Raw genomic sequence first — 22,039 nt, forward strand, 5'->3', positions numbered from 1 at the left:
ACATGGCTAAGCCAAACAATCCCAATACTAGAAACAAAATCTCATCCCTTTTCGACCTTTTAAGGGTTATATACAAAACAGAAATAATGTTGTACACGTCGTACGTGAATAATAATAACTTACAGAGTTATATATCAAGTAGTAAAACGACCTTCTAAGGGTTGCATACAAGTCCACCATAGCATAACTTTACTTTTTATATAGATGTATAATATGTATGGTAAGTTTAGAGAATTGAAAGCGAAGAATCGTTGAAAAATAGACGAACTGGATACAATACATGCATACATCAATTATTAGGACGACTGTTAGTTTAATTATAAGAAAAAATGTTGTGGTGACATAATGTATTCTTGATATTGAGTGTTTTCGTATGATAACATAAGTTTTTTTTTTTAAACGTATGATAACATAGGTTAGAAGAAAAAGTAAATAGAGAAGCATGCATCAACTAGACCTAAGTTGGCCAATTAACAAAAGCAAATTGCCTTAAATAACATCATTCATAATTTCATATAGTATTAGATAATATTTTCGTAATGCAATTATTTACGAATAAAATAAAAGGTGGGCCTGTGGTCGGGACACTTTATCCACTTGGCTTACGTATCAACCAATCAGTACACAGTTTAGAACTTCCCACAGTTTAGGCTTACGTGGATCCAAGTCATCGGCTCGTGTTAACACGTCAACCAGTTTCTCGTCCTCCAGATATTGTTGGATTTTGATAACATCAAGTTATCAACAAACACAAGAGATATTGTTGATCTTCTGTAATAGTTCTAAGCTTTAAACAAATTAAAAAAACAAAAATTCCATAACGTTGTTTTGTTCTTTTTTTTTTTTTTGTCAAGCACGTTGTTTTGTTCTTTTTGTAGATTTTTTTGAGTGAAGGGTTATCTAAAATACATTGGTGTTACAACGACTAAAGGTGGAGGAGACAGTAATCGATTGGAAGCCACATATTTTTAACATTATATTAACATATTATAATACCAATAATGGTACTTTGAAAATTGGTCCAAAATAGATAAGAAAGATTTTTCCTTATCATTTTTGGGATATTTGTTTGTTGAGTGAGTCTCTACATTTTCTCGTCATGAATTTTTATATGGTATTAGAAGTTTATACATGACAAAGAAAGCTACGAGCACGACGTTTTATCTGAAAGTGTGATAGTGAAATCCACTTTACGTTATCTATAATTAGCTTGTACTCTTGACTGAACATTTTACTTCCAATCATTAAGTTTTTTTTTTTTTTAAATGTTAACTTAAACCGATGATGTTAGCATGTTTTAATTATATACTTAAATATGAAAGTCTGACACATAATTTTTGGTAATACTTATTCAAGAATTATCGTGTGTTATTGCCGCTTACTACGTACGATAAGTATACAACTTATCTATCATGCTTTGTGAGGAACAAAATAATACTAATATTCTTGAACCGAAAGATATAATATTATGATAATACTAGCTGGGTGTTCCTGCTAAACGCGGAAGTTTTATTATCTATTTTTTGTTGTTATTTAATTTTTTGTTGTTATTTTACCTTTTGTTTTTATATTATAATTTATTGGTTTGATTGTTATTTTTTTTAAGTTGGGTAGTTTTGTAATATTAATTATAATATAATTGAAAATTTTGAAATAATTATTGCATCTGTATTCAACATCATTGATGCTGCATTTCATAGTTGATCGAACAACCGCCAAAATAGCGTAATAGAATTGTATTTTTGTTACCCTGACTCGATGTAATGATTGTTTGTCTTTTTCTAGCATTAATAGGTCTTTGTTTTGTTTTGTTTCTAGCCCAGCTTATCTAACCAGAGTTTTCGTTCCACAATATTGCCTCTGCATAATATTACAATTTTGTAAAGGTAAATACTACTGCTGTTCGTAAATATATTAATCATGGATCTGTATTGTTTTTGTGAAAATATTCTTGAATTCGTTTTATGTAGCGTGTCTCCACATTTTGACTTGCGAGGTATTTCTCCATGAAGTTCTTTGTCTCTATTTATTGTTGATAATAGATTCATACTTTGCAGCCTTAAGTTGATATTCTTGTATACTCAATTGTTTCGGGCTGTCTTTGCAAGTGGTGGTGATGCTTCTAATATATGTCTTACGTTTTTGCAGGAAACGCGAGCAACTCGTACCATTATATCTCCGAAGATTTCATTTGGGAGTTCTTCTAGGGTGTATGGTTTTACTTGGTACATTTTTTGTATGTTTCTTCTGAATTGTTTTGGTCATAATTTTTTATGTACTTTATAGTGTTGACGTGCGTTGGAGTTACGTTTTGGTATTATGGCTTAATTGTTGGTTTGTCTTTATTGTTGGTTAATTATGTGTTTTATATTGAGGTTTTATGTAGTATTGTCGTTACCTCTCTTACTCATTATTTTATTATATTATTGTCTGAGTAATTGTGTTTAGTGGTGTTTTTGTTTATTATCTATTGTGTGAGTAATTTTGTTGTGTGGCTTGATCTCAAAAAAAAAATTAAATTCTGTTTTAAATTTATTATGAACTTGTTGGTCCATACTTTTAAAATTTAAGACATATACTGTATTGAAGTTGTCGATGATCTCTGAATTAACCCTTTGCTCTATTTTTTGTTCTAAATACTATTAATTATTATAGTGTATTAAAATGAAGTAGTTTTCAGAGAAAAATGTTATTTTATGTAACCTTTTTAGTGTATTAATGAAACCACCTTTAATGTTTTTGTTAACAAATTTTTTTTATCTTTATTCATGGATCTAGATGTTGTTGTTAATATTGTGGGCTTTTTTAATATATTGGTCTGAGAGTTGAAGGATTATTTGTGGTTTTCTTTTTGTCAAAAATAGACATCTATATATACATTTTTGGAGACATTTAGCAAATAAATTCTGCAGTTGCAACTTATTTACAACTATGTCATTAGCATTAATTATTAATTTATATTTATTTAATTAATTCATATTAGGTTTTGATTTTTGGAAACAAGATTTTTTATCCTAATAAAATTTCCAAAACAGTCGGAACCACTCCCTTTAACATTAAGTATTAAGTTTATAATTAATTTAATTAATATTAAGTTTCCAATTTTACAAAACAATATTTTCTCCATACATACATTTTCTAAACAATCGGCCTAATCAATAAACGACAATGTTAAAAAATCGGACCGGAAGTCTTTCGGGTTACTTGGTCAATTAGTCGGACTGGTTGAACCACATGTCAATTAGTTTCTTGGTTTGTTTACATTTTATGAATATAACATCTACTTTTCTATAAATATATGAACAAAACATATATAGTTAACTATTAGTGCTCGATATAACATTCCTACTTTTAGTACACGTAGAAATTCTATACTACTAATACTTTCTAATTTCTATACTAACTAATATATATATATATATATTTGTAAAGTTGTACATTTAAAAAAATATAAATTAAATATTAGTTATATATATAGTTAATTTATAAAACAAATTACATATTTTTTATATAAAAATAGTCTTGCGGTGTACCGCGAGTGAATATCTAGTTAAAAATAAGAAATAAAACATTTGGGTTTAATATAGGCCTTTCAAGTGTTATGAACAAAATAAATTAGAAACTGTTTAGTGGATAAATGATTTAGAATATGCCCAAAAAATTAAAGAATGAATTGCTGATGTAGCAGCACCAGGAGTGAAAAAAATTAATTTTATATATATAGATTTTTAGAGAACGTAAAATACAACTATTCATTCTCCAACACTAGTATACTACTGCTTGACAGTAAAAACATCAATACCATCGTCAGAGAGGAGTATTTAAACATTTAATTTGTAATGTGGAAATGGAAATTAAGAACACAGATTATCGTTCAAGTCGTACTAATATATCCTTTTGATTTTCTAAAGGTTTGATACGAACTTCTGTTGTTTAAAATGAGTAAAGGAGTTATGCATGCTTCTATCTTTATACTGCATAAAACATGTAAAAGGATATCCATATATATATTTTTTATATGAAAATTTTTGTAATACAGCAAATAATTCCAAAATTTGGAGTTGTTTTGTTTCGATTATTAACTTCTTCCTTTTTTTGACAGCGTACCACATTTTTTATATTTTCTTGCATATATGTTTCCGATAACGCAGACTGGCTAGAGTCTAAAATTAAAAATCGATTCCGTAAACAAATTGGCTAAACTTATGGTTAGTATATATGGAAACATCATCCACCTAGCTTTCTTAGTTTGTTCGATCATTAATAAAGAGTAGGAAAATTATAGGAAATTTAACTTTTGGACACATACAGTTTAGAAGTTTTTTAACAATATATTTGCACTCATCAGTTGATGTAATTACAAATCTCTTATTTTTGAACCAAAAAAATACACCACTTTTTATCAGCTAATTTCAGATCCAAAAAAAGAAAAGAAATTATGCATCATTATCTGCATATTTTCATCCACGCTCACCGCACCGTTTGATAAGAACGTAAGACTTTTTATCCGTAAATCCTCATTACAATGAATCAAACCCTGAATTGTTAAGGTCGGAGTTACAGTTTATAGAAGCTGATGTATCTCTGAAGAAAGATATTTCTTATTAATTTTTATACTCTCTTAAGGTTATAATGAGTCTCTACATTTCTATTTATATAGAGACTGACACAATGCTAAACCTAGTTTTTCTGACACTTGTCATCCTCAGGTAGAGAGCTGAGAGCATCAAAGGCGTTCTTCGTTTCAACTTTCGAGTCCGTACGGTAGCTTGCTTATTTGTCTTCAGGTGTGACGTGGCTGCTCGCAGGTTCCTCCTTCTTATCTTTTGCATTCGATTTTCTTTGATTGAATGTTGTTGGGCCTTGACTGATCCAAAGCCTTTGGTTTGAAAGCCTCTGTTTCAAAGTTGGGCTTTTGATTCACCTTCATACTCCCCCGCAAACTTGGTGTGGGTGGAACAACTACACCGAGTTTGTGTCTCAGCGATGTAAACGGTCCTTGTGGGAGAGGTTTTGTGAAGATGTCAGCCAGTTGTTTGTTTGCAGGGACATGTTTCACAACCAGAGCTCCAAGCGCGACACGTTCTCTTACATAGTGGTAATGTGTTTCAAAGTGCTTTGTCCTGTTATGGAAGATAGGATTAGCAGCAAGATAGATAGAGGAAAGATTGTCACCATATCGTTCTGGAGGCTCCATTTGAGGGATGTGTAAGTCACGAAGCATGTTGTTGATCCAGACAAGTTCGGATGTTGTGTCTGATAATGCTCTGTACTCTGCTTCGGTTGAGCTTTTGGAGACAGTTGGCTGCCGTTTTGAGGACCAAGATATAATGTTGTTACCAAGAAACGTGCAGAATCCTGCGATGGAGCGTCTTGTATCCTTACAGTTTGCGTGACTACTGTCACTGTAAGCTCTTAGTGTGAAATCAGTGTCTTTGTTGAAGGAGATTCCCATGGAGGTTGTTCCCTTTACATACCTTAGGATTCTTTTGAGAAGCTGAAAGTCTGACATTGATGGCTCATGCATCTTCTGGCAGACAAAGTTGACTGCGAATTGAATGTCTGGTCTCGTTAAAGTGAGATACTGCTATTTACCTGCCAAGCTCCTGAAATATGTTGGGTTTGAGAAAATCTGCTTTTGATGAGGCACTTGATTGAGTTGTTGAGGCAGTGGTGTAGGCATAGGAACACAATCAAACATTCCTGCAACTTTGAGTAAGTCTTCTGCGTATTTTTGCTGGGAGAGAAACAGTCCTTTATCGTAGAAGGTTGCTTGTATTCCCAAGAAGTAATGAAGCTTCCCAAGGTCTTTCATTCTGAACTCTTTGTTCATGTTGTCAAGCAGTCTGTTAATAAGACTTGGATTACTCCCTGTAAGCACCATATCATCCACATAGAGTAAGAGTAGAATCATATCAGAGCCTCTTTCATAAACGAACAGCGAGGGATCTGGTATGCTACACTTAAATCCAAAATCCAGCAAGAAAGAGCTAAACTTGTCATACCAAGCCCTTGGTGACAGTTTTAGCCCATAGAGAGATTTATGCAATTTCCAAACATGATCTGGTTTTGATTTGTCCACAAATCCAGGTGGTTGAAGCATATAAACTTCTTCAGTTAAATCACCATGTAAAAAGGCGTTCTTGACATCCAATTGCTTTAGCTCCCATTGTTTCACTGTGGCAGCGTGAAGAACCAGGCGAACAGTAGCAGTTCTGACTATAGGGCTGTATGTTTCGAAGTAGTCGACACCTTCTTCCTGATGAAATCTTTTTGCTACAAGTCTTGCTCGCAGTCTGTCCAAGGAGCCGTCTGCATGGAGTTTTGTTCTGAAAACCCATTTACATCCAATAACGTTCATATGTGGCTCTCGAGGTACTAAAGAGAAAGTGTTTGTTGCTTTGCAGTCACCAACTTCTTCACCCATCGCATTTGTCCAACCCTCATCTTTTAAAGCATCAGTGACAGTTTTTGGTTCGGGATACGAAGCTTTCTGAGTTAACAACGCATAACGAGGATTTGGTTTTCATATTCCAACTTGAGACCGTGTGGTCATTGGATGTTTCAGCGGTTGTGATTCCTTTGAAGTCTCAGTTTCGATATTCTGTTTCGCATGTGGAAGCTGTCTGTTAGGTGAATCAAGAACGTTGTCACCAATAGAAGCAGGATCGATGCCTGTCGTACGCTCAATGCATTCTTGATCCACCACAGACGCTGCAACAGGAATTTCAGAATTATTTGGTTGAGACAGGATGCTTGCTGTCGGCAGAACTGATCGAGGAAGGACTGTCCCTAAGGGAGGAAAGTCCTCATCAGTGAATAAACTTTGGCTTAGGTTTGGCGGATCTTTAGGAGGTAGAAAACCTTGCTGCCATGCTTGCAGAAGGTTTGTTTTGGCAAAACTCTGAAGATGGTGATAAACGTCGGAGAAGGGAAATGAAGTTTCATCAAATAGGACATGCCTGCTTATATAAATTCGTCCAGTAGGTGGATGTAAGCACCTGTAACCTTTGTATTTGATATTGTATCCCATGAACACACACCGGAGTGATCTTGGATCAAATTTGTTCATAGCATAGTCACGTAGTGTGGGGTAACAAGTGCAGCCGAAGGTTCTCAGTGCAGTATACTCAGGCAGTGATTGATGAAGCTTCTCATGTGGACTTTTGTTATCTGATAAAGCTGTAGTTGGGAGGATGTTACTCAGAAAATTAGCTGTGAAGAAAGCTTCAACCCAGTACTTATGAAGAATCTTGCTGCAGAACATCATGGCTAGACCCAGTTCAGTGATATGCCTATGTTTCCTTTCAGCAAGACCATTTTGCTGGGGAGTATAGGGGCAAGAGATGAGTTGTTGGATCCCACACTGCTTAAGGTGAGTAAGAAAAGCATTACTGATGAATTCTCCACAACCATCACACTGAAACTTTGATATTTTGGAGTTAAACTGATTCTCAACAAGTTTCTGAAAACTGCAGAATGTGGAATAAAAATCTGATTTATTTTTCAAAGGATAGAACCAACAGTATCTAGACCAGTTGTCTATGAAGATTACATAATATCTGAAACCTTGACAAGAAGTTACAGGAGCAGGACCCCAAATCATAGTGAATCCTCTCTAATGGCCTAGTTGCAACAAACTGAGAATCTGAAAAAGGAAGATGACTACTTTTCCCAAGATGACACCCCTCACATATCTGCTTGGTACTTTTATTTATGACAATGGCTTTATTCTTCACTAACTGCTCTAGGATCTTGTTATTAGGATGTCCAAGACATCTATGCCACACCTCATCCGACGCAGCTTGTTGTCTTGATGAGTAGAATGCTTGGAACGGTCGACCCTTGAGCGTGTACAACCCTCTGCTATACGGACCGATTGTGAGGAGCCTCTTTGTTCCCTTGTCCTTAACAACAACCTCATCAGAATCAAATTTAATGGAGCAGGGATAGTCTGTGGTAAGTTTTGAAACAGAGAGCAAGGATCTAGCAATGCCAGGAACAACTAAAACATCATTTAAAGGTAGAGTACCTGATGTAGTTGGTAGAGTAGCAGAACCTGTATGCATAATAGGGAGACAATTCCCATCACCGAGCATGATAGTGTCGTTCCCATCGTATGGTCTTGAGTTCTGCAGGTTGTTCTGAGACCCAGTCACATGAGCAGTTGCTCCACTATCTGTTACCCACTCCTGACCAGACTGATCCGTCACATCGGTGATGCGAAGAGCTGCTAGAGCTGCAAGAAGGTCCGGCTGATAGGCGTTGTTGAACCGGTGCCAGCACTTAGACGCTATATGCCCTGCTTTTCCACATATCTGACAGATAGGCCTGTTTTCAACTGAATAGCCAGAAGAACCAGAGGATATCTGCTGGTGGAACCCTCTTCCTTTTGTAGAGTATCCACCTCTTCTTGTAGATCTGTTGCCTCTGCCTCTGTTCCCATAAGAAGAACCATCAGACTGCTGAACATTAAACGCCAGGTGCGGAGTAACGCTCGGTTCCACTGAGTAAGCTAACAAGCGATCATGATAGGCAGTAAGACGCGGTATTACGTCATCAAGGGTTGGTGGAGGATTACCATCTAGCATCCCCTCGATAGATGTCTTAATAGGCTCATAATCCCTAGTCAACCCATTTCGAGCAGCAAAAATTTTCATTCTCTCACTAACAGGACTACCAACAGATGCTAGCTGATCACAGACACTCTTAAGTTCCTTTAGATAGTATACCATAGGCAAATCTTTCTTTTCTGTGTTTTGAAGCTTTCTTTGCAAACCAAACAGCCTAGCAGAGGAAACCTTGTTAAAGTAAGCAGCGAGAAAATTCCATACCTCTTGAGATGTTGTCATTGTGAGAACCTCAGAGAGAATGTCTTCGGACAGCGATCCCAGAAGCCAAGCTCTGACCACTTGATCTGATCGAACCCATGACTGATACGCCTGATTTGGAGTGCCGTCAGCGTTGGTTGCAGAAGCTGGTCGTGGAGTAGACCCATTGATGAAACCCAGAAGGCCTTGACCGCAAAGAAAAGACTCAAACTGGGTCTTCCAAAGAAGATAAGTTCTCTCGGTGAGTTTGACTGTTACACAGTTTGAGATGTTTAAGATAGGTGAGGAATAGAGCTCAGTGGACAGTGCCATGGCTCTGATACCATATAGAAGCTGATGTATCTCTGAAGAAAGATATTTCTTATTAAGCTTTATACTCTCTTAAGGTTACAATGAGTCTCTACATTTCTATTTATACAGAGACTGACACAATGCTAAACCTAGTTTTCCTGACACTTGTCATCATCAGGTAGAGAGCTGAGAGCATCAAAGGCGTTCTTCGTTTCAACCTTCGAGTCCGTACGCCAGCTTGCTTCTTTGTCTTCAGGTGTGACGTGGCTGCTCGCAGGTTCCTCTTTCTTATCTTTTGCATTCGACCGTTGCAGAGTTGCAGTCTCGGTGGGCTTCTTTGATTGAATGTTGTTGGGCCTTGACTGATCCAAAGCCTTTGGTTTGAAAGCCTCTGTTTCAAAGTTGGGCTTTTGATTCACCTTCATACAGTTCTCCTTCCTTAACACCCAAGAACAGAGCACATGACATAAGCTCTAATTCTTCTTTACACATCAATAATTCATTCAGTCTCATAAAGCAAGCACCTCTTTCACATAAGAAAGTGGAGGCAGGCTTGGATACGATCTAAAATGATGATGCCTTTATGTTTCATCTCTATTTCTATTTATACATTATTCTTCTCATGTTTCTCTTTAAATCTGCACGTGTGTCTCTCACATGTGCACACCAATCAATAAATCAAAATTGTTTGACTACCAAATTTATTTATATGAAATTTTTTAGTCCATAAAAAAACTCATGTAAATGTCCAAAAAACAAATAAATAAGGTATTTTTTAAGTTTTTTTTTCAATTAATCTTTATTGATATTTGAACTTATGATAATTTAGTCTTTATGAAACAAAAAAAAAACACAATTGTTTCTCGAAATTATGAATCTCATAGATATCTGGTCATTGTGGGCTTGTGCGTTGGCTGGAGTGGTGATGCATATGATAAAGTGTACGCCGTGTACCATATTGCGAGTGGAGGAAGTGAGGGATGAAGTTTGAGCTGATCGTGAACTGAGGGTGGTGGTGATTGCTTGGTGGACCAAAAGGAAAAGAAACGTATTCTATATATCTATAGGTTGGTCTTATCTTGTTTAACTTTGAGATTTGTTCTAGGTGGTTTGGTGATAGAAACGTAGTATGTTGATTGATTTGTTCTATATATATATATAGTTTTGTCTAGAATATGAAACCCCCTTCTTCTTTGTCTCTCTAACATTTTATAGTTTAATTCAATTATCTTTCATTTGATGGTGAACAAAACCCTAATTTTTATAATATATAAAATTTTATTTCTTTTGAGACTTTCATGAATTTCTCTACAATATTAAGAAATATCTCGATCATTACTGCAATTCTTCAAACTATTGACAAAATTGTAACGCCTAAACTATATGTCGATACATTCATGGTTTACGCCAAGAGTAAGAAGTGGTTCTTTGATTCACTCTTGATGCCCTTTTATCTTTTGGTGATGCATCTACTTTTTTGGAACATGTTCTAAGCTTCTCTAAATTTCCTACATGAACTTTTTGGGATATATCTATACAAAAAGACATAGAAGATGTTGCATATTCCTTTTAGTTTAAGTTTTTTTTTAATGATAATAGAGAGGTGACACTCTCTCCACTGCTGACGTGTCACTCAAATGGAGAGAGTTAGCCAACTTTTATAGTATAGATTTGGTAAATGAAGATATATTTTGGATATATATTCTTTTTATATGTGCTTTTCCTATAATTAATTAAGGGGCTGTTATTGGAGATGTGATTTCTAAATCCATAAAAAATTGTAAATTCTAGAAATCAAAATACATGGATTTTGAAATAACATGTTTTATCCTTGGATTTGAATCCTTCTATTTTACACTTTCAAATCCATTCAAATCCATTTAAAACATAATGTGGATTTTGAAATCCAAAAACAAATCATTAAATGAATAACATAGGATTTTAACAAGTATTTGTAAATCATAGAACCAATAACACATCATTTTGATAAGTATTTTAAAATCAATGATCGAATAACACATGATTTTTGTCTGGATTTCCAAATCCATTAAAATCATAAAACCAATAACCCCTCTTAGTAGGACTTACCTAGTGGTCTACCACGAAACAATTTGTTTGTTTTAAGAAAATATTAATATATAATTTCCATGATTTAATTTTGTTTTATAAAATGATTAAGTTTCTTTAATTTTTAGTATAGATATTACAGTACTGTTATATTTATTTATGAATGTATATAAGTTAAACAACCAAATCATTGACAGGAAATCTATTGTTTACGGGACGATTAGACAAATGACTTCTGTACAAGATTTCAATTTGAAAGCTCACAACGAAAACAAATTGATGCAGTGAATCCAGAAACCAAATTCGAGATAAGTTATAAAAAAAAACAAACAAGAAAGAGTAAAAAAGAAGTCGCATCGCATGACAAGAGTAATAAGATGTTATCATCACAAATCTTGCTTAAACCCAATGTTTACTTACTGTTGTTTCGCAACATCGTTCTCTTGAACCGTATTCACAGGTGTGGATGAGCCACTGCGTTTGCTAGTCTGACCTGTAATTGTTCTACCCATAAATCTCCCTGCTTTGCTCAACCCGCTACCCACAGCTCCGAAGCCACTACCAACCATACCAACACCTGAGGTCACTCCAGTCCCAACCAACCCGACTCCTGCACCAATCCCAGTTCCAACCATTCCTACACCAGTACCGAGCCCACTTCCTACCATCCCAACTGCATCCATTGTGCTACCTATCACACCTGCTTCCTTCAGTCTCTTCCTTTCCTCCATAATCTTCTTCTCGTCTTCTAATGCCGCCATTTGCTCCTCTTTGTTGAACTCATGATAATGTACCTTCAATTCAAGCCATTTTAGGAACCGGCGAAAAGGAAAATTTTTGCTGTTTATTCAAGGGAATATCTATACCTTAAGAGTTATACTTCCTCGATCTTTCTTGTCTTTTACTTTCAAAGTATCAAGTGAAGACAACAGATTTAGCTCCAGTTCTTTTGTAACTCCGTTTTCCAAACTGCTTAAGGGAAGTTTCACAAGTCCTAGACGCTCATCTTGACCTACATCTTTATCAAATACCTGCCAAAAGATTTAATAAAACGAAGAGGATAGTTAATGTTTGCAATGGCAAAATTAAACAACTATGAAGCATAAATGTTTCAGATTCCAGACCTCTACAGTGAGCGACTGGGTTTCTTTGTCCTCTGCAATCAATTCAAATGTTTGATCCCAAACAGGATTCAGATTGTTCTCGATTGCCTTTGTTTTATACTTGAATACTGGACGAATGTGGATGGTAGCATAAGGGTCAGATTTTCCAATCAATTCCTTATTCTTCAAGTTAGTTGCTTTCAGAACTGTTACTATAAGCTTTCCCTGTGGCTTAAGCTCCAAATCACTGGGAAAGAGAAAAGATAGAGAGAATCGTCAAACTATACAGTGCTTTCTCAATACGTATCATGATTCCCCAAGTAAATCCTATGGCTATATCAGAAGAGGAGAAAAGAAAAAAAATTGGCAGTGGCAGGCAATATATTTGTGAGTGACAACAAAATGAAAAACAAGCAGATCACATGAGAGTACCTTAAATCAACAGGAATACCACCAATGGGAACAACAATTCTATGAGGCCACTGGAGCATGTCTTTGACGATAGTATCAACAGTATCCTAACAGAGAAAATCAAAAAGCTATGTATCAGACCAAATGGGAACAAACAAAACATCTGGAAGCTGCTTGAACTATACCAAGAGAGGAACTTACATCAATCATATCAGATAGTCCAGGAATTGCTGTTAAGCTTCCACCAACAGCCTTCAGAGTGTAATCAATTCTCGGTTTTGGCTGGTTGAGAACATTTAAAAAGATGATTATTGTAAGACAGGAGAGATGATATAAGAAAAATGCATCTTATTCTGGATCTTTTCAGGAAAATGTGTACCTCAGCAAGTAGAGCAACAACAACAGCAGATATACAAGGAATCTCATCCGCAAGTTGAAAGATAACACGTGCAACTGTGAAAACTTGAAGATCCTTCAACTGTTTCGGCCAGAAACAAGTGTTTGTAGAGATAATCAATCTCTATTGGGCACAGACGACAACCCAAATGACAAATACTAAATTATATCTCTAGTAACCTGAATGGGTATAGAAGCAACAAGTGCTGTAACACCTAAAACAATATTTGGATCACCACCCCATCGAAGATCAACATCCATTGTGACTTGACCCTCCTTGAAACTTTGAACACGAATACCTGCAACAATGATAAATTAGGTGTATGCTCACGCTTAATACAAAACTAACCTACGAAACAAATGCATGATGTTCTTCTAAGCATAAAGATTCAATAGCATTTGCAAGGCAACTCATCCAAAATAAATAGTAGGAAAATGCAAGGTTGAACAATGGAAGAGAAAAAATAAAGCCATCACAAAAACGATGTTGTCCACTGCAATTTACCTTCAATCTTTGGTGCTACATTACCCAACGTCAATTTGCTGAACTTCAGGGAAGTAATTCCTGGTGGTCTGTAATCTTCAAGCAGAGGTTCAACCGAATCTCTAATTACCATAGTTGCTGCCTGGAGATTAGTCAACAGAACAACGAAAATTACACTCTTTGATTGCCAAACTGCACTGTGGCAAGTGTTTTCCATTCCAACAAATTGGACATATCTTAGGTGTCAACAAACACTGGATAGGTGTACCAGTCAAAACGAATCAGTCGAGGAGTCCATTCTAGACAAGCTAAATCTCACACTTATTCAATAGTTACGAACTCCGGAGTACAAGTTGACAGCATAATAAATCTCCTCTTCTTAGGATATCTTCAGTTACCATGAGTCAGGGTATATATACTAATGATTTAATAGCCAACTTCCAACTATATACACGGGAAAAGAAAACACCTAATCTTGTAACAAAAGAAGATTAGAATCTCACCTCTGCAATATATGGCCACATCTTGCTCAGTAGTTTATTAAGCCATTTGACCTGAAAAAAATAAAGTACAAAAGGTTTGCAGTTTGAGAATTTTGTTATGTTTGCTGAGAAACCAAGTGGTTAAACTCTACAAGACTTGTTCCACAACCAGAGACATATATAATATGTACGCAAATTCAAGTATTGTTTCTTTCAAGGATAATGGAACCAGAACTAGATTTTCTCTAGTCGGAGTACAGAGTAACCGAGGGTAATATAAACTACTGTTATATTCTAACAACTCAGTGACTCACAGAAATCATATCGACCAAGGGAGCACCGAAAAATTATGGAAGATGAACATTGTTAGAATATAAATGTAGTTTATATTACCCTCATTTACTCTGTACTCCGACCAGATGAGATCATGACAAAGTACCTGTTCAAATGCTGGAAACGAAATCCACTGTGGAAAATTATCACCACAAATTTTCTTCAAATCGTCTCTGCTAAGAGAGCCTAGAAGTTTCATATCAACTGCCTGCCAGAAAACAAGACGATAAACTAGTCAATAATACAGTATTGGAGGCCAAGAAACTCCTCTACTCATGTCAGACGTGGGAAAGATCAGGCTCCTCAAAGCAAAGCAAGTAAAGCAAGCCATGTCGTCACTTCTCAACACAAAAGCATGGTTAAACAGCAAAACAGTGAGACCGGAAACAACCAGCTTTTTTGTTAAGTAGAATCAACAGATGAACACTAAACTTGGTACATTGATGTCAATAATTAGAAGTAGCAGATGGATTTTGCTAAAGCTAATGTTGATAATCTACACGTTTTAGCTAATCCCAAGACCGAAACAACCAATCTATACGAATTAAAAAAACCTGGATTTAGAATCTAAACAAAATATCCCCGAGGATTCAATAATTTGTAGAACCAAATCACGGGTTTTAATCAATTTGAGAAATAAGCAGATTGAATTCAATCGAAACCTTGGCGATTCGCTTGGAGGATCGATGCGTCATCATACGACTCCAGCCAGCCATTATAGCTACGCCGAAGATAATCCCGAACAGAATTCCAGAAATCAAACCCATATTATTCTCCTGCAACCAAAACCAAAAATTACAAACTCAGACAATCGATTAGTATACTCGAAGAAACCCTAGAAATCGAAACGGGAAGCGCAATCGAAACCTTTTTTTTTCCGCCACACACACAAAAAGGTCTGAGTAAATCAATCGGCGAGAAGAGTCGGGAGTCGGCAATAGTTTATCTTCACGGGATTGGTCTCAAGTGGGAGAATCAGTACAAATTAAAAATGCATTCATGTATTTGCTTGGTAGGCCAGAGAGAGAGAGAGAGTGAGAGAGATAATGGCAAAGAGGAGGAGGAGATGCTTACGACGCGAGGCCAGAGAAACGCTTCCCTTTTCGAATTAAGTTTTGTATTTAATTCATCTCCCAAACAACGCACTGTGATTAGTCCCTCAATTTTCATATTTTCTCAATTTTTCCCCTATTGTTCTGATACTACTATATTTTCCCAAAATCTCTACTTATGTTCTTTTTCTTTTTTTTTTTTTTTGTCAACCTCTACTTATGTTCTGTACTTCAAGAATACAAGACAAAATTGAGTCTTTTTTTAAATGTGTATTAAATTATGCAATCATAACATATCATATTTTTGTCAACAATGTTACTTAAATTTTTAAATAAAATATTGCTCATTATATAAATACAAATTTAGTTTTCAGTTTGATTTAAGTAAATTATATGAAATTCACATAATATTTTCAACATAGTATATAGTGTGATTTTGAATACTAATATGTATATATGTCTCGAAATTTTTCCATATATGTTCAATATATATTGACTTCAAAAAAAAAATCATGAGCTTGTTCAATAAAATAATGTACAATTAGAAGATTACAAAAATATTTGGTCAAATGTGGAATGTGAGAAGAACTACATGGACCAGACTGAGAAATTAAAGATTCTGCCTCGATAACGAGGCAACGAGAACGTTTTGATGATTCAGATGATCCACGTGACTTGGTAAAAAAACAAAAAAAGGGAATTATTTTAACAAAGAGTTAAAAAGACGTGCTTTACCACAAAATCACATCTCTCCTACACTCAGGCGACGTTGACTGTTGACCATCGATGAACTTGCTAGTTGCTACAAATAATAGTCAATTAAAAAAAAAAAAAACGCCAGTTTGTGTGGTTATAATAAATATTGTATTGAACTTGGATTCTCAGATTCTTTAATTAATGATTTACGTTTTACATAATCGTTGCAGTCATTGTCAAAATTTACATTCCACAATTAAATTAATTTAGGCAAAAAAAACCTAAAATTTTAAATCAACAGAAAAATCATAGCTAGAATGCACCAATTTGTTATATCGCTCGTGAAAAATGCCTAGCCGAAAATCTGAAAGCTCCGAATTAATCTCGTTCTGTCTTCATGATTCGGATCAAAAATTATATAGAGAAATTTAGTTAATTTTAACAATTTCATGTAAAAAAAATTATGTCAATAATTTTATCTGACAAAATTCGTTGAAAAAAAAAAAAAGAGTAAGAAATAACAAAGTCGACCTCAAAATGTAACATCATTATATAACTAGAAGACAGTGGAATCGGTGAAGGGACAAATAACGTGTCCTCTTGATCTAACGACACTTGCTTGATAATATCTCCTCACCTTTTCACAGCTGTTTCATCAAACCTCAAATTGTCTTACAAGGATCGTCAAGTACTAAAAACATGCATTTTTAAAAAAGCACTTCCAATTATTAATTAAGAACTTTGTGTTAACGAAGCGTGTACATATTAGATGGAGATCGTAACAATAGCCTTGTCTCTGCTCCTCTGTTTCTTCTTCATCTTCATCCGAAAAATCTGTTCCGGCGACAGTGGAGCCAAGAACCCGCCGGGTCCTCCAAGGCTACCTTTTCTTGGTAACATCCTTCAACTCGGTGAAAAGCCTCACCGTTCACTTTCTGACCTCTCGAAGATTTACGGAAGCGTAATGAGTCTTAAGCTTGGTAGTTTGACCACAGTCGTCATATCTTCACCGGACGCAGCAAAAGAAGTGCTGAAAACACATGATCATGTCTTGTCTTACCGAATCCCCAGTGACCCGGTTCGAGCCGCTGGTCATCACGAGCTTTCCATTGTCTGGCTTCCTCCGTTCGCTCGTTGGAGGTAAAAATAAATTCAAGTCCGTTTGGTTCAGTTTTGACTTTTGAATATATCAGTACAAATAAATAAATAATTTAATTAATATAATATATATATATATATATATAAGCATAATGAATAATTTTCTTTTAGATATTAAAATAATTTGGTGCATAAAGAATAATTTAGGATTCTGTGTATGTTTTGCGTTAGGTTTCTACGAAAGATAACGAAGAATCAGTTATTCTCAACGCAGCGTTTAGAAGCAACCAGTGCCTTAAGGATGATGAAGGTGCAAGAACTTATGAGCTTCGTTAACAAATGCAGCGAGAGAAGAGAAGCTGTGAATATCTCTCGAGCATCATTCATCACATCACTCAATATAATCTCCAACGCTCTGTTTTCCACAAACCTCGCAAACTTTGATCATGACTCGAAGACATCTCAGGATTTCCATAACGTTGTGATTCGGATGATGGAGATCGCCGGAAAACCAAACCTCGCTGATTTCTTCCCTTTTCTTGGGTTTCTTGACTTGCAAGGAGCTAGAAAAGAAGCGAGGCTACTTATGCACAAATTGTTTAGGGTTTTTCAAGGATTCATCGACGCAAAGAGAGCATCAAATGTTTGGAAAAACAACAACGATATGTTAGATTCTCTTTTGGATATTGCTCAAGACGAGAAGTCAGAACTCGATGATAATGATATCAAACATCTGCTTCTCGTAAGTCTTAATCAAGACAGAGACGACCAAACTGCATGGCTTCTATATACATGTTTTTTCATTATATTTTAATGTGTGATAGGACTTGTTTCTGGCGGGAGTAGACACGAGTTCGAGTGCGGTGGAGTGGGCTATGGCGGAGTTACTTCAAAACCCTAAGATGATGGTGAGAGCTCAAGAAGAGATAAGACAAGTGATAGGGCTAAACAGCACCGTCCAAGAACTGGATATCGTTAAACTACCTTATTTACAAGCAGTTGTGAAAGAGAGTCTTCGTTTGCATCCGCCTGCTCCATTTCTCATCCCTCGAAAATCCGAGTCTGATGATGTCCGAATTTTCGAGTTCCTCATTCCTAAGAATACTCAGGTATGTTGTAACTCATTCCTAAGAAACTAAAACGAACCCTATTCTAATAGATAACGCCAAAATGTATATACTTCTAAAGTTTTGGTGGGTTTTTGTGTTGTGTACGTAATATATTATTCCTTTACTGTGCTTCGAAACAAGGTTCTCGTGAACGTGTGGGCGATAGGACGAGATCCGAGCGTGTGGGAAAATCCGACGCAGTTCAAACCAGAGAGGTTTTTGAGGAGAGGAATCGATGCGAAAGGCAATGATTTTGAGTTGATTCCGTTTGGAGCTGGACGAAGGATTTGTCCAGGAATGCCACTCGCGTTTAGGATAATGCATCTAGTTCTTGCATCTCTTCTCTATGGCTTTGACTGGGAGAATCAAAACGGCGTAGTTCTTGAAAATGTGGATATGAGTGAGGCCTTCGGTGCTACCATGCACAAAGCCGAACCATTATGTGTCGTGCCCTTCAACAATGGACCGAGTCTCCCGTGACGAGATTTGAATATGCTCCATAATTTTATGGCTGAATTTTCTTATGGTAATTTAGTTATTTTCCGATTTGACGAATACATTTTTAAAATTATGCAGATAAAATTTTTTTTTTTAAAAAAAAAGTGGATACAGCAAATAACAGCATTTTTATACATTTTCCATCAAATAAAATAATATTATGCAGCATTTTTAAAAATATTTCATGAAATAAAATAAAATTACTGTATCTGCATTTTAAAAATAGATACGGCAAAAAATACTTTTACATAGTTCCATAAAGTTAAATACAGTCTATGTCCGTGCTTATTAGAAAACGTGTTTGACATCATTTTCGTTTTTGTATGTCTCAACGTGACTAGTTTGGTTTTATATCCAGTTCGGTCTTAACTCTTATCCTTTGAAAGTTATGAAATAAGTCTAATTTATGTATAATCTTAAAATTAGATAATGTCATATATGTATCATTCATAAATTATTTATAGACATATCACACATATTGTTGTTGACTATTAAAAAAATATCACATATTGTTTCCTTAGCTTTTAAAGCGTTTGACTTTTTGAGTCTTAGGCAAAAATGGGGTTTTCCTTTGTTGTCAACAAGTGTATTTAATTAAAGTGAAGCTGTTGCCATAACGATAGCAATACTAGTAGGAATGATAAATATACCGTTTCTATAAACAAGTAAAAAATTGTGGCTAGAAGAACACACTCGACCAAGCGACGATGAAGCAGACCATAGCTATAGCTCTCCTTCTGATACTTAGCTTCCTTTTAACATATCTTCTCCTTGTTGCTGTTAAATCACGACGAAGGAGATCAAGCCCACTGCTTCCGGGACCTCCGGGACCACCAGGTTGGCCCATTATAGGAAACCTTCTCCAGATCATCGGAAAAGCTCCTCACCGTTCACTTGCTGATCTCTCGAGAGTTTATGGACCAGTCATGAGTCTTAGGCTTGGAAGTTTCACCACGGTGGTCATTTCTTCGCCAGATGCAGCAAGAGAGGTTCTCAAAACGCTTGACCATGTCTTCTCTGGAAGAACCTTTAGCGAGACGGTTCGAGCCATCGGCCACCACGAAGTCTCCATAGCATGGCTACCTTCGACGTCGTCTCGTTGGAGGTAAATTATAATTTAATGTGATTAAATATTTAAATCTAAGTCTCACATGCTTAACTATATAAATATAATGTATTTTTATGAATTTTGGTTTACATGGTTAGGATTGATTATATTAAATTAGAGGTTTGATATGGTTTCCGCTTGGTTTGGGTTTGTTCAGCACATAGATAATTAATGTCTAAATGATAGCAATATGGCTGTAAAAAAAAGTTTCAGTTGGGTTTTAATAATTTGGTTCGATTTATTGGTGGACACCAAAATAAATAAATAATTTATATGTTCAATTAGGTTATGGAGGAAGGTATTGGCGACAAAACTTTTCTCACGGGAGCGTCACAAAGCCACGAAGTCCGTACGGTCCAAGAATGCAAAAGAACTTATAAAATTCATTATCGAAAGAGGCGAGCGAGGCTTCGCCGTCGACATTGCTCGTGCTTGCTTCGTCACATCGCTTAATGTAATCTCAAACGTTGTGTTTTCGACCGACTTAGGTAGTTACGACTCGAGAGCCTCCCTGGAGTTTCAGGAATCACTGTCTCGTATGATGGACATCATGGGCAAACCGAACTTCGCAAACTATTTTCCGTCTCTTGAGTTTCTTGATTTGCAGGGCATCCGTAAAGGGATGAAGATGTGTTCGGAAAAGTTGTTTCGGGTCTTTCAAGGGCTCATCGATGCTCGAATCGCGGAAAGATCATTGCAGGCTAAACCTAGAGATGCATCGAGAATCGATCTGTTGGATTCGCTGATTGATCTTATTCAAGAAGACGGGTCGGAAGTCGACGTAAACGATATCAAACACTTTCTGTTGGTAAGTGATTAAAGATTTCAAGTCTTAGAATTATGGTTCGATTGATTTTTTTCTCTTGGCGTTTGTTTTACGTAAATATTCAACGATTGTTTTATTTTTTTTGGCTCAACTTCAACTATTTATTCACCGAATTAAACTTTACACAGTTTCAACATCCACTAGCTGTTTTAACCAAATAGGCATAATAGAGTACAAGCAAGGGAAATAATTCGTAGAAGAAAGAGCTTCCCATATTCAACGATTGTTTTGGTTTCGGAAACAGGACATTTAGCATTTTCCTCAATCGTGACTGCAAAATATCTATAAAAATCGTTTATTACAAAATTAACTGTTTTAATTCATTTTCCTCAAAGTGAAATATTACTTTGATAAAAGTAAAGATAATTTTTTTTCTAGGAAAGTGTAATGTTTTAACTTTTAATTATTAAATGAAACACAAGCTAGCTAAGTATAATATAGTCTTTTTTTTCTTTTGTTTTTAAGGACTTGTTTATTGCGGGAACGGGAACAAACTCTACCACTGTGGAATGGGCATTGGCTGAGCTGCTTCGTAACCCCGAGGCTATGGCTAATGCTAAAGTCGAGATCAACTTTATTGTTGGCCCAAACCGTTACGTTCGTGACTCCAATCTCTCAGAATTTCCCTATCTACAAGCTGTTGTAACAGAGACTCTACGTTTGCACCCACCTAGTCCATTCCTGATCCCACGCAAAGCTGAGTCAGACGACGCAGAGATATTAGGGTACCCGATTCCTGAAAATGCTCAGATCCTGGTCAACGCTTGGGCCATAGGACGAGACCCGACCGTGTGGGAAAATCCGGAACGGTTTGAGCCAGAGAGATTCTTGGGACGAGACATTGAGACGATAGGAAAAGATTTCGAGATGATACCGTTTGGAGGTGGACTAAGGATATGCCCTGGAATATCATTGGCTTTGAGGATTGTGCCTCTCATGCTTGCCTCACTTATCTATTCGTTTGAATGGCATCCTAAAACCGTCAAAAACGAGTTCGTTCCTGAGGATTTGAATATGGACGAGACTTTCGGATTTACCTTGCACAAGACCGAACCTATTTATTCCGACACCCTCGAGAGAGCGTACAACTATTTTTATTAGTCTTTTCGTAGTATCTTTTCTCCTAGTTATGGTACAAATTATTATAGCGAAGTGTCTCGGAAGTTTGAGAACTAAGACACCGGACCTTGAATTAATAAATAAAAAATTTCGTTTGGACCGGTTTTTTTTATCTAGTATCAAGTAACAAATCCT

At 36.0% G+C, this 22,039-nt stretch overlaps 3 protein-coding genes across 3 annotated transcripts; 2 read left to right on the plus strand and 1 right to left on the minus strand.

The window, feature by feature from the left end:
• Positions 1-11,379: 11,379 nt before the first annotated feature.
• On the minus strand, positions 11,380-15,543 carry LOC104699805 (calcium-dependent lipid-binding protein). The gene is made up of 12 exons (XM_087456360.1): positions 15,266-15,543; positions 15,061-15,174; positions 14,505-14,606; positions 14,087-14,137; positions 13,605-13,725; positions 13,280-13,398; positions 13,083-13,181; positions 12,905-12,985; positions 12,725-12,810; positions 12,314-12,539; positions 12,056-12,220; positions 11,380-11,983 (listed from the first exon to the last, which is right to left on the minus strand). The coding sequence occupies exons 2-12, from the start codon at positions 15,163-15,165 to the stop codon at positions 11,606-11,608; spliced, it is 1,533 nt and encodes a 510-aa protein (XP_087312486.1). The 5' UTR covers positions 15,166-15,174; positions 15,266-15,543; the 3' UTR covers positions 11,380-11,605.
• A 1,277-nt stretch (positions 15,544-16,820) lies between these two features.
• On the plus strand, positions 16,821-19,029 carry LOC104699806 (cytochrome P450 76C4). The gene is made up of 4 exons (XM_010415198.3): positions 16,821-17,286; positions 17,476-17,986; positions 18,069-18,353; positions 18,495-19,029. Exons 1-4 carry the CDS (start codon positions 16,916-16,918, stop codon positions 18,831-18,833), a joined length of 1,506 nt encoding a protein of 501 aa, XP_010413500.2. The 5' UTR covers positions 16,821-16,915; the 3' UTR covers positions 18,834-19,029.
• A 440-nt stretch (positions 19,030-19,469) lies between these two features.
• On the plus strand, positions 19,470-22,010 carry LOC104699807 (cytochrome P450 76C2). Its single transcript, XM_019226956.2, has 3 exons — positions 19,470-19,956; positions 20,245-20,767; positions 21,251-22,010. The coding sequence occupies exons 1-3, from the start codon at positions 19,559-19,561 to the stop codon at positions 21,884-21,886; spliced, it is 1,557 nt and encodes a 518-aa protein (XP_019082501.1). The 5' UTR covers positions 19,470-19,558; the 3' UTR covers positions 21,887-22,010.
• The last annotated feature ends 29 nt before the right edge of the window (positions 22,011-22,039 follow it).

This window comes from Camelina sativa, chromosome 7 (genome assembly GCF_030686135.1).
Source record: "Camelina sativa cultivar CO46 ecotype springtype chromosome 7, ASM3068613v1".
NCBI lineage: Eukaryota > Viridiplantae > Streptophyta > Magnoliopsida > Brassicales > Brassicaceae > Camelina > Camelina sativa.

What these genes read in the sequence shown, in the direction of transcription:
- LOC104699805 (XM_087456360.1), bottom strand. Translation starts at nt 15,165, where the DNA reads ATGGGTTTGATTTCTGGAATTCTGTTCGGGATTATCTTCGGCGTAGCT. An exon ending in TGTAGCACCAAAGATTGAAG is followed by an intron (nt 13,399 to 13,604) that starts GTAAATTGCAGT and finishes TCATTGTTGCAG; the next exon opens with GTATTCGTGTTCAAAGTTTC. An exon ending in GGTATTCCTGTTGATTTAAG is followed by an intron (nt 12,540 to 12,724) that starts GTACTCTCATGT and finishes TCTCTTTCCCAG; the next exon opens with TGATTTGGAGCTTAAGCCAC.
- LOC104699806 (XM_010415198.3), top strand. Translation starts at nt 16,916, where the DNA reads ATGGAGATCGTAACAATAGCCTTGTCTCTGCTCCTCTGTTTCTTCTTC. An exon ending in CCTCCGTTCGCTCGTTGGAG is followed by an intron (nt 17,287 to 17,475) that starts GTAAAAATAAAT and finishes GTTTTGCGTTAG; the next exon opens with GTTTCTACGAAAGATAACGA. An exon ending in TCATTCCTAAGAATACTCAG is followed by an intron (nt 18,354 to 18,494) that starts GTATGTTGTAAC and finishes CTTCGAAACAAG; the next exon opens with GTTCTCGTGAACGTGTGGGC.
- LOC104699807 (XM_019226956.2), top strand. Translation starts at nt 19,559, where the DNA reads ATGAAGCAGACCATAGCTATAGCTCTCCTTCTGATACTTAGCTTCCTT. An exon ending in TCGACGTCGTCTCGTTGGAG is followed by an intron (nt 19,957 to 20,244) that starts GTAAATTATAAT and finishes ATGTTCAATTAG; the next exon opens with GTTATGGAGGAAGGTATTGG. An exon ending in ATATCAAACACTTTCTGTTG is followed by an intron (nt 20,768 to 21,250) that starts GTAAGTGATTAA and finishes TTTGTTTTTAAG; the next exon opens with GACTTGTTTATTGCGGGAAC.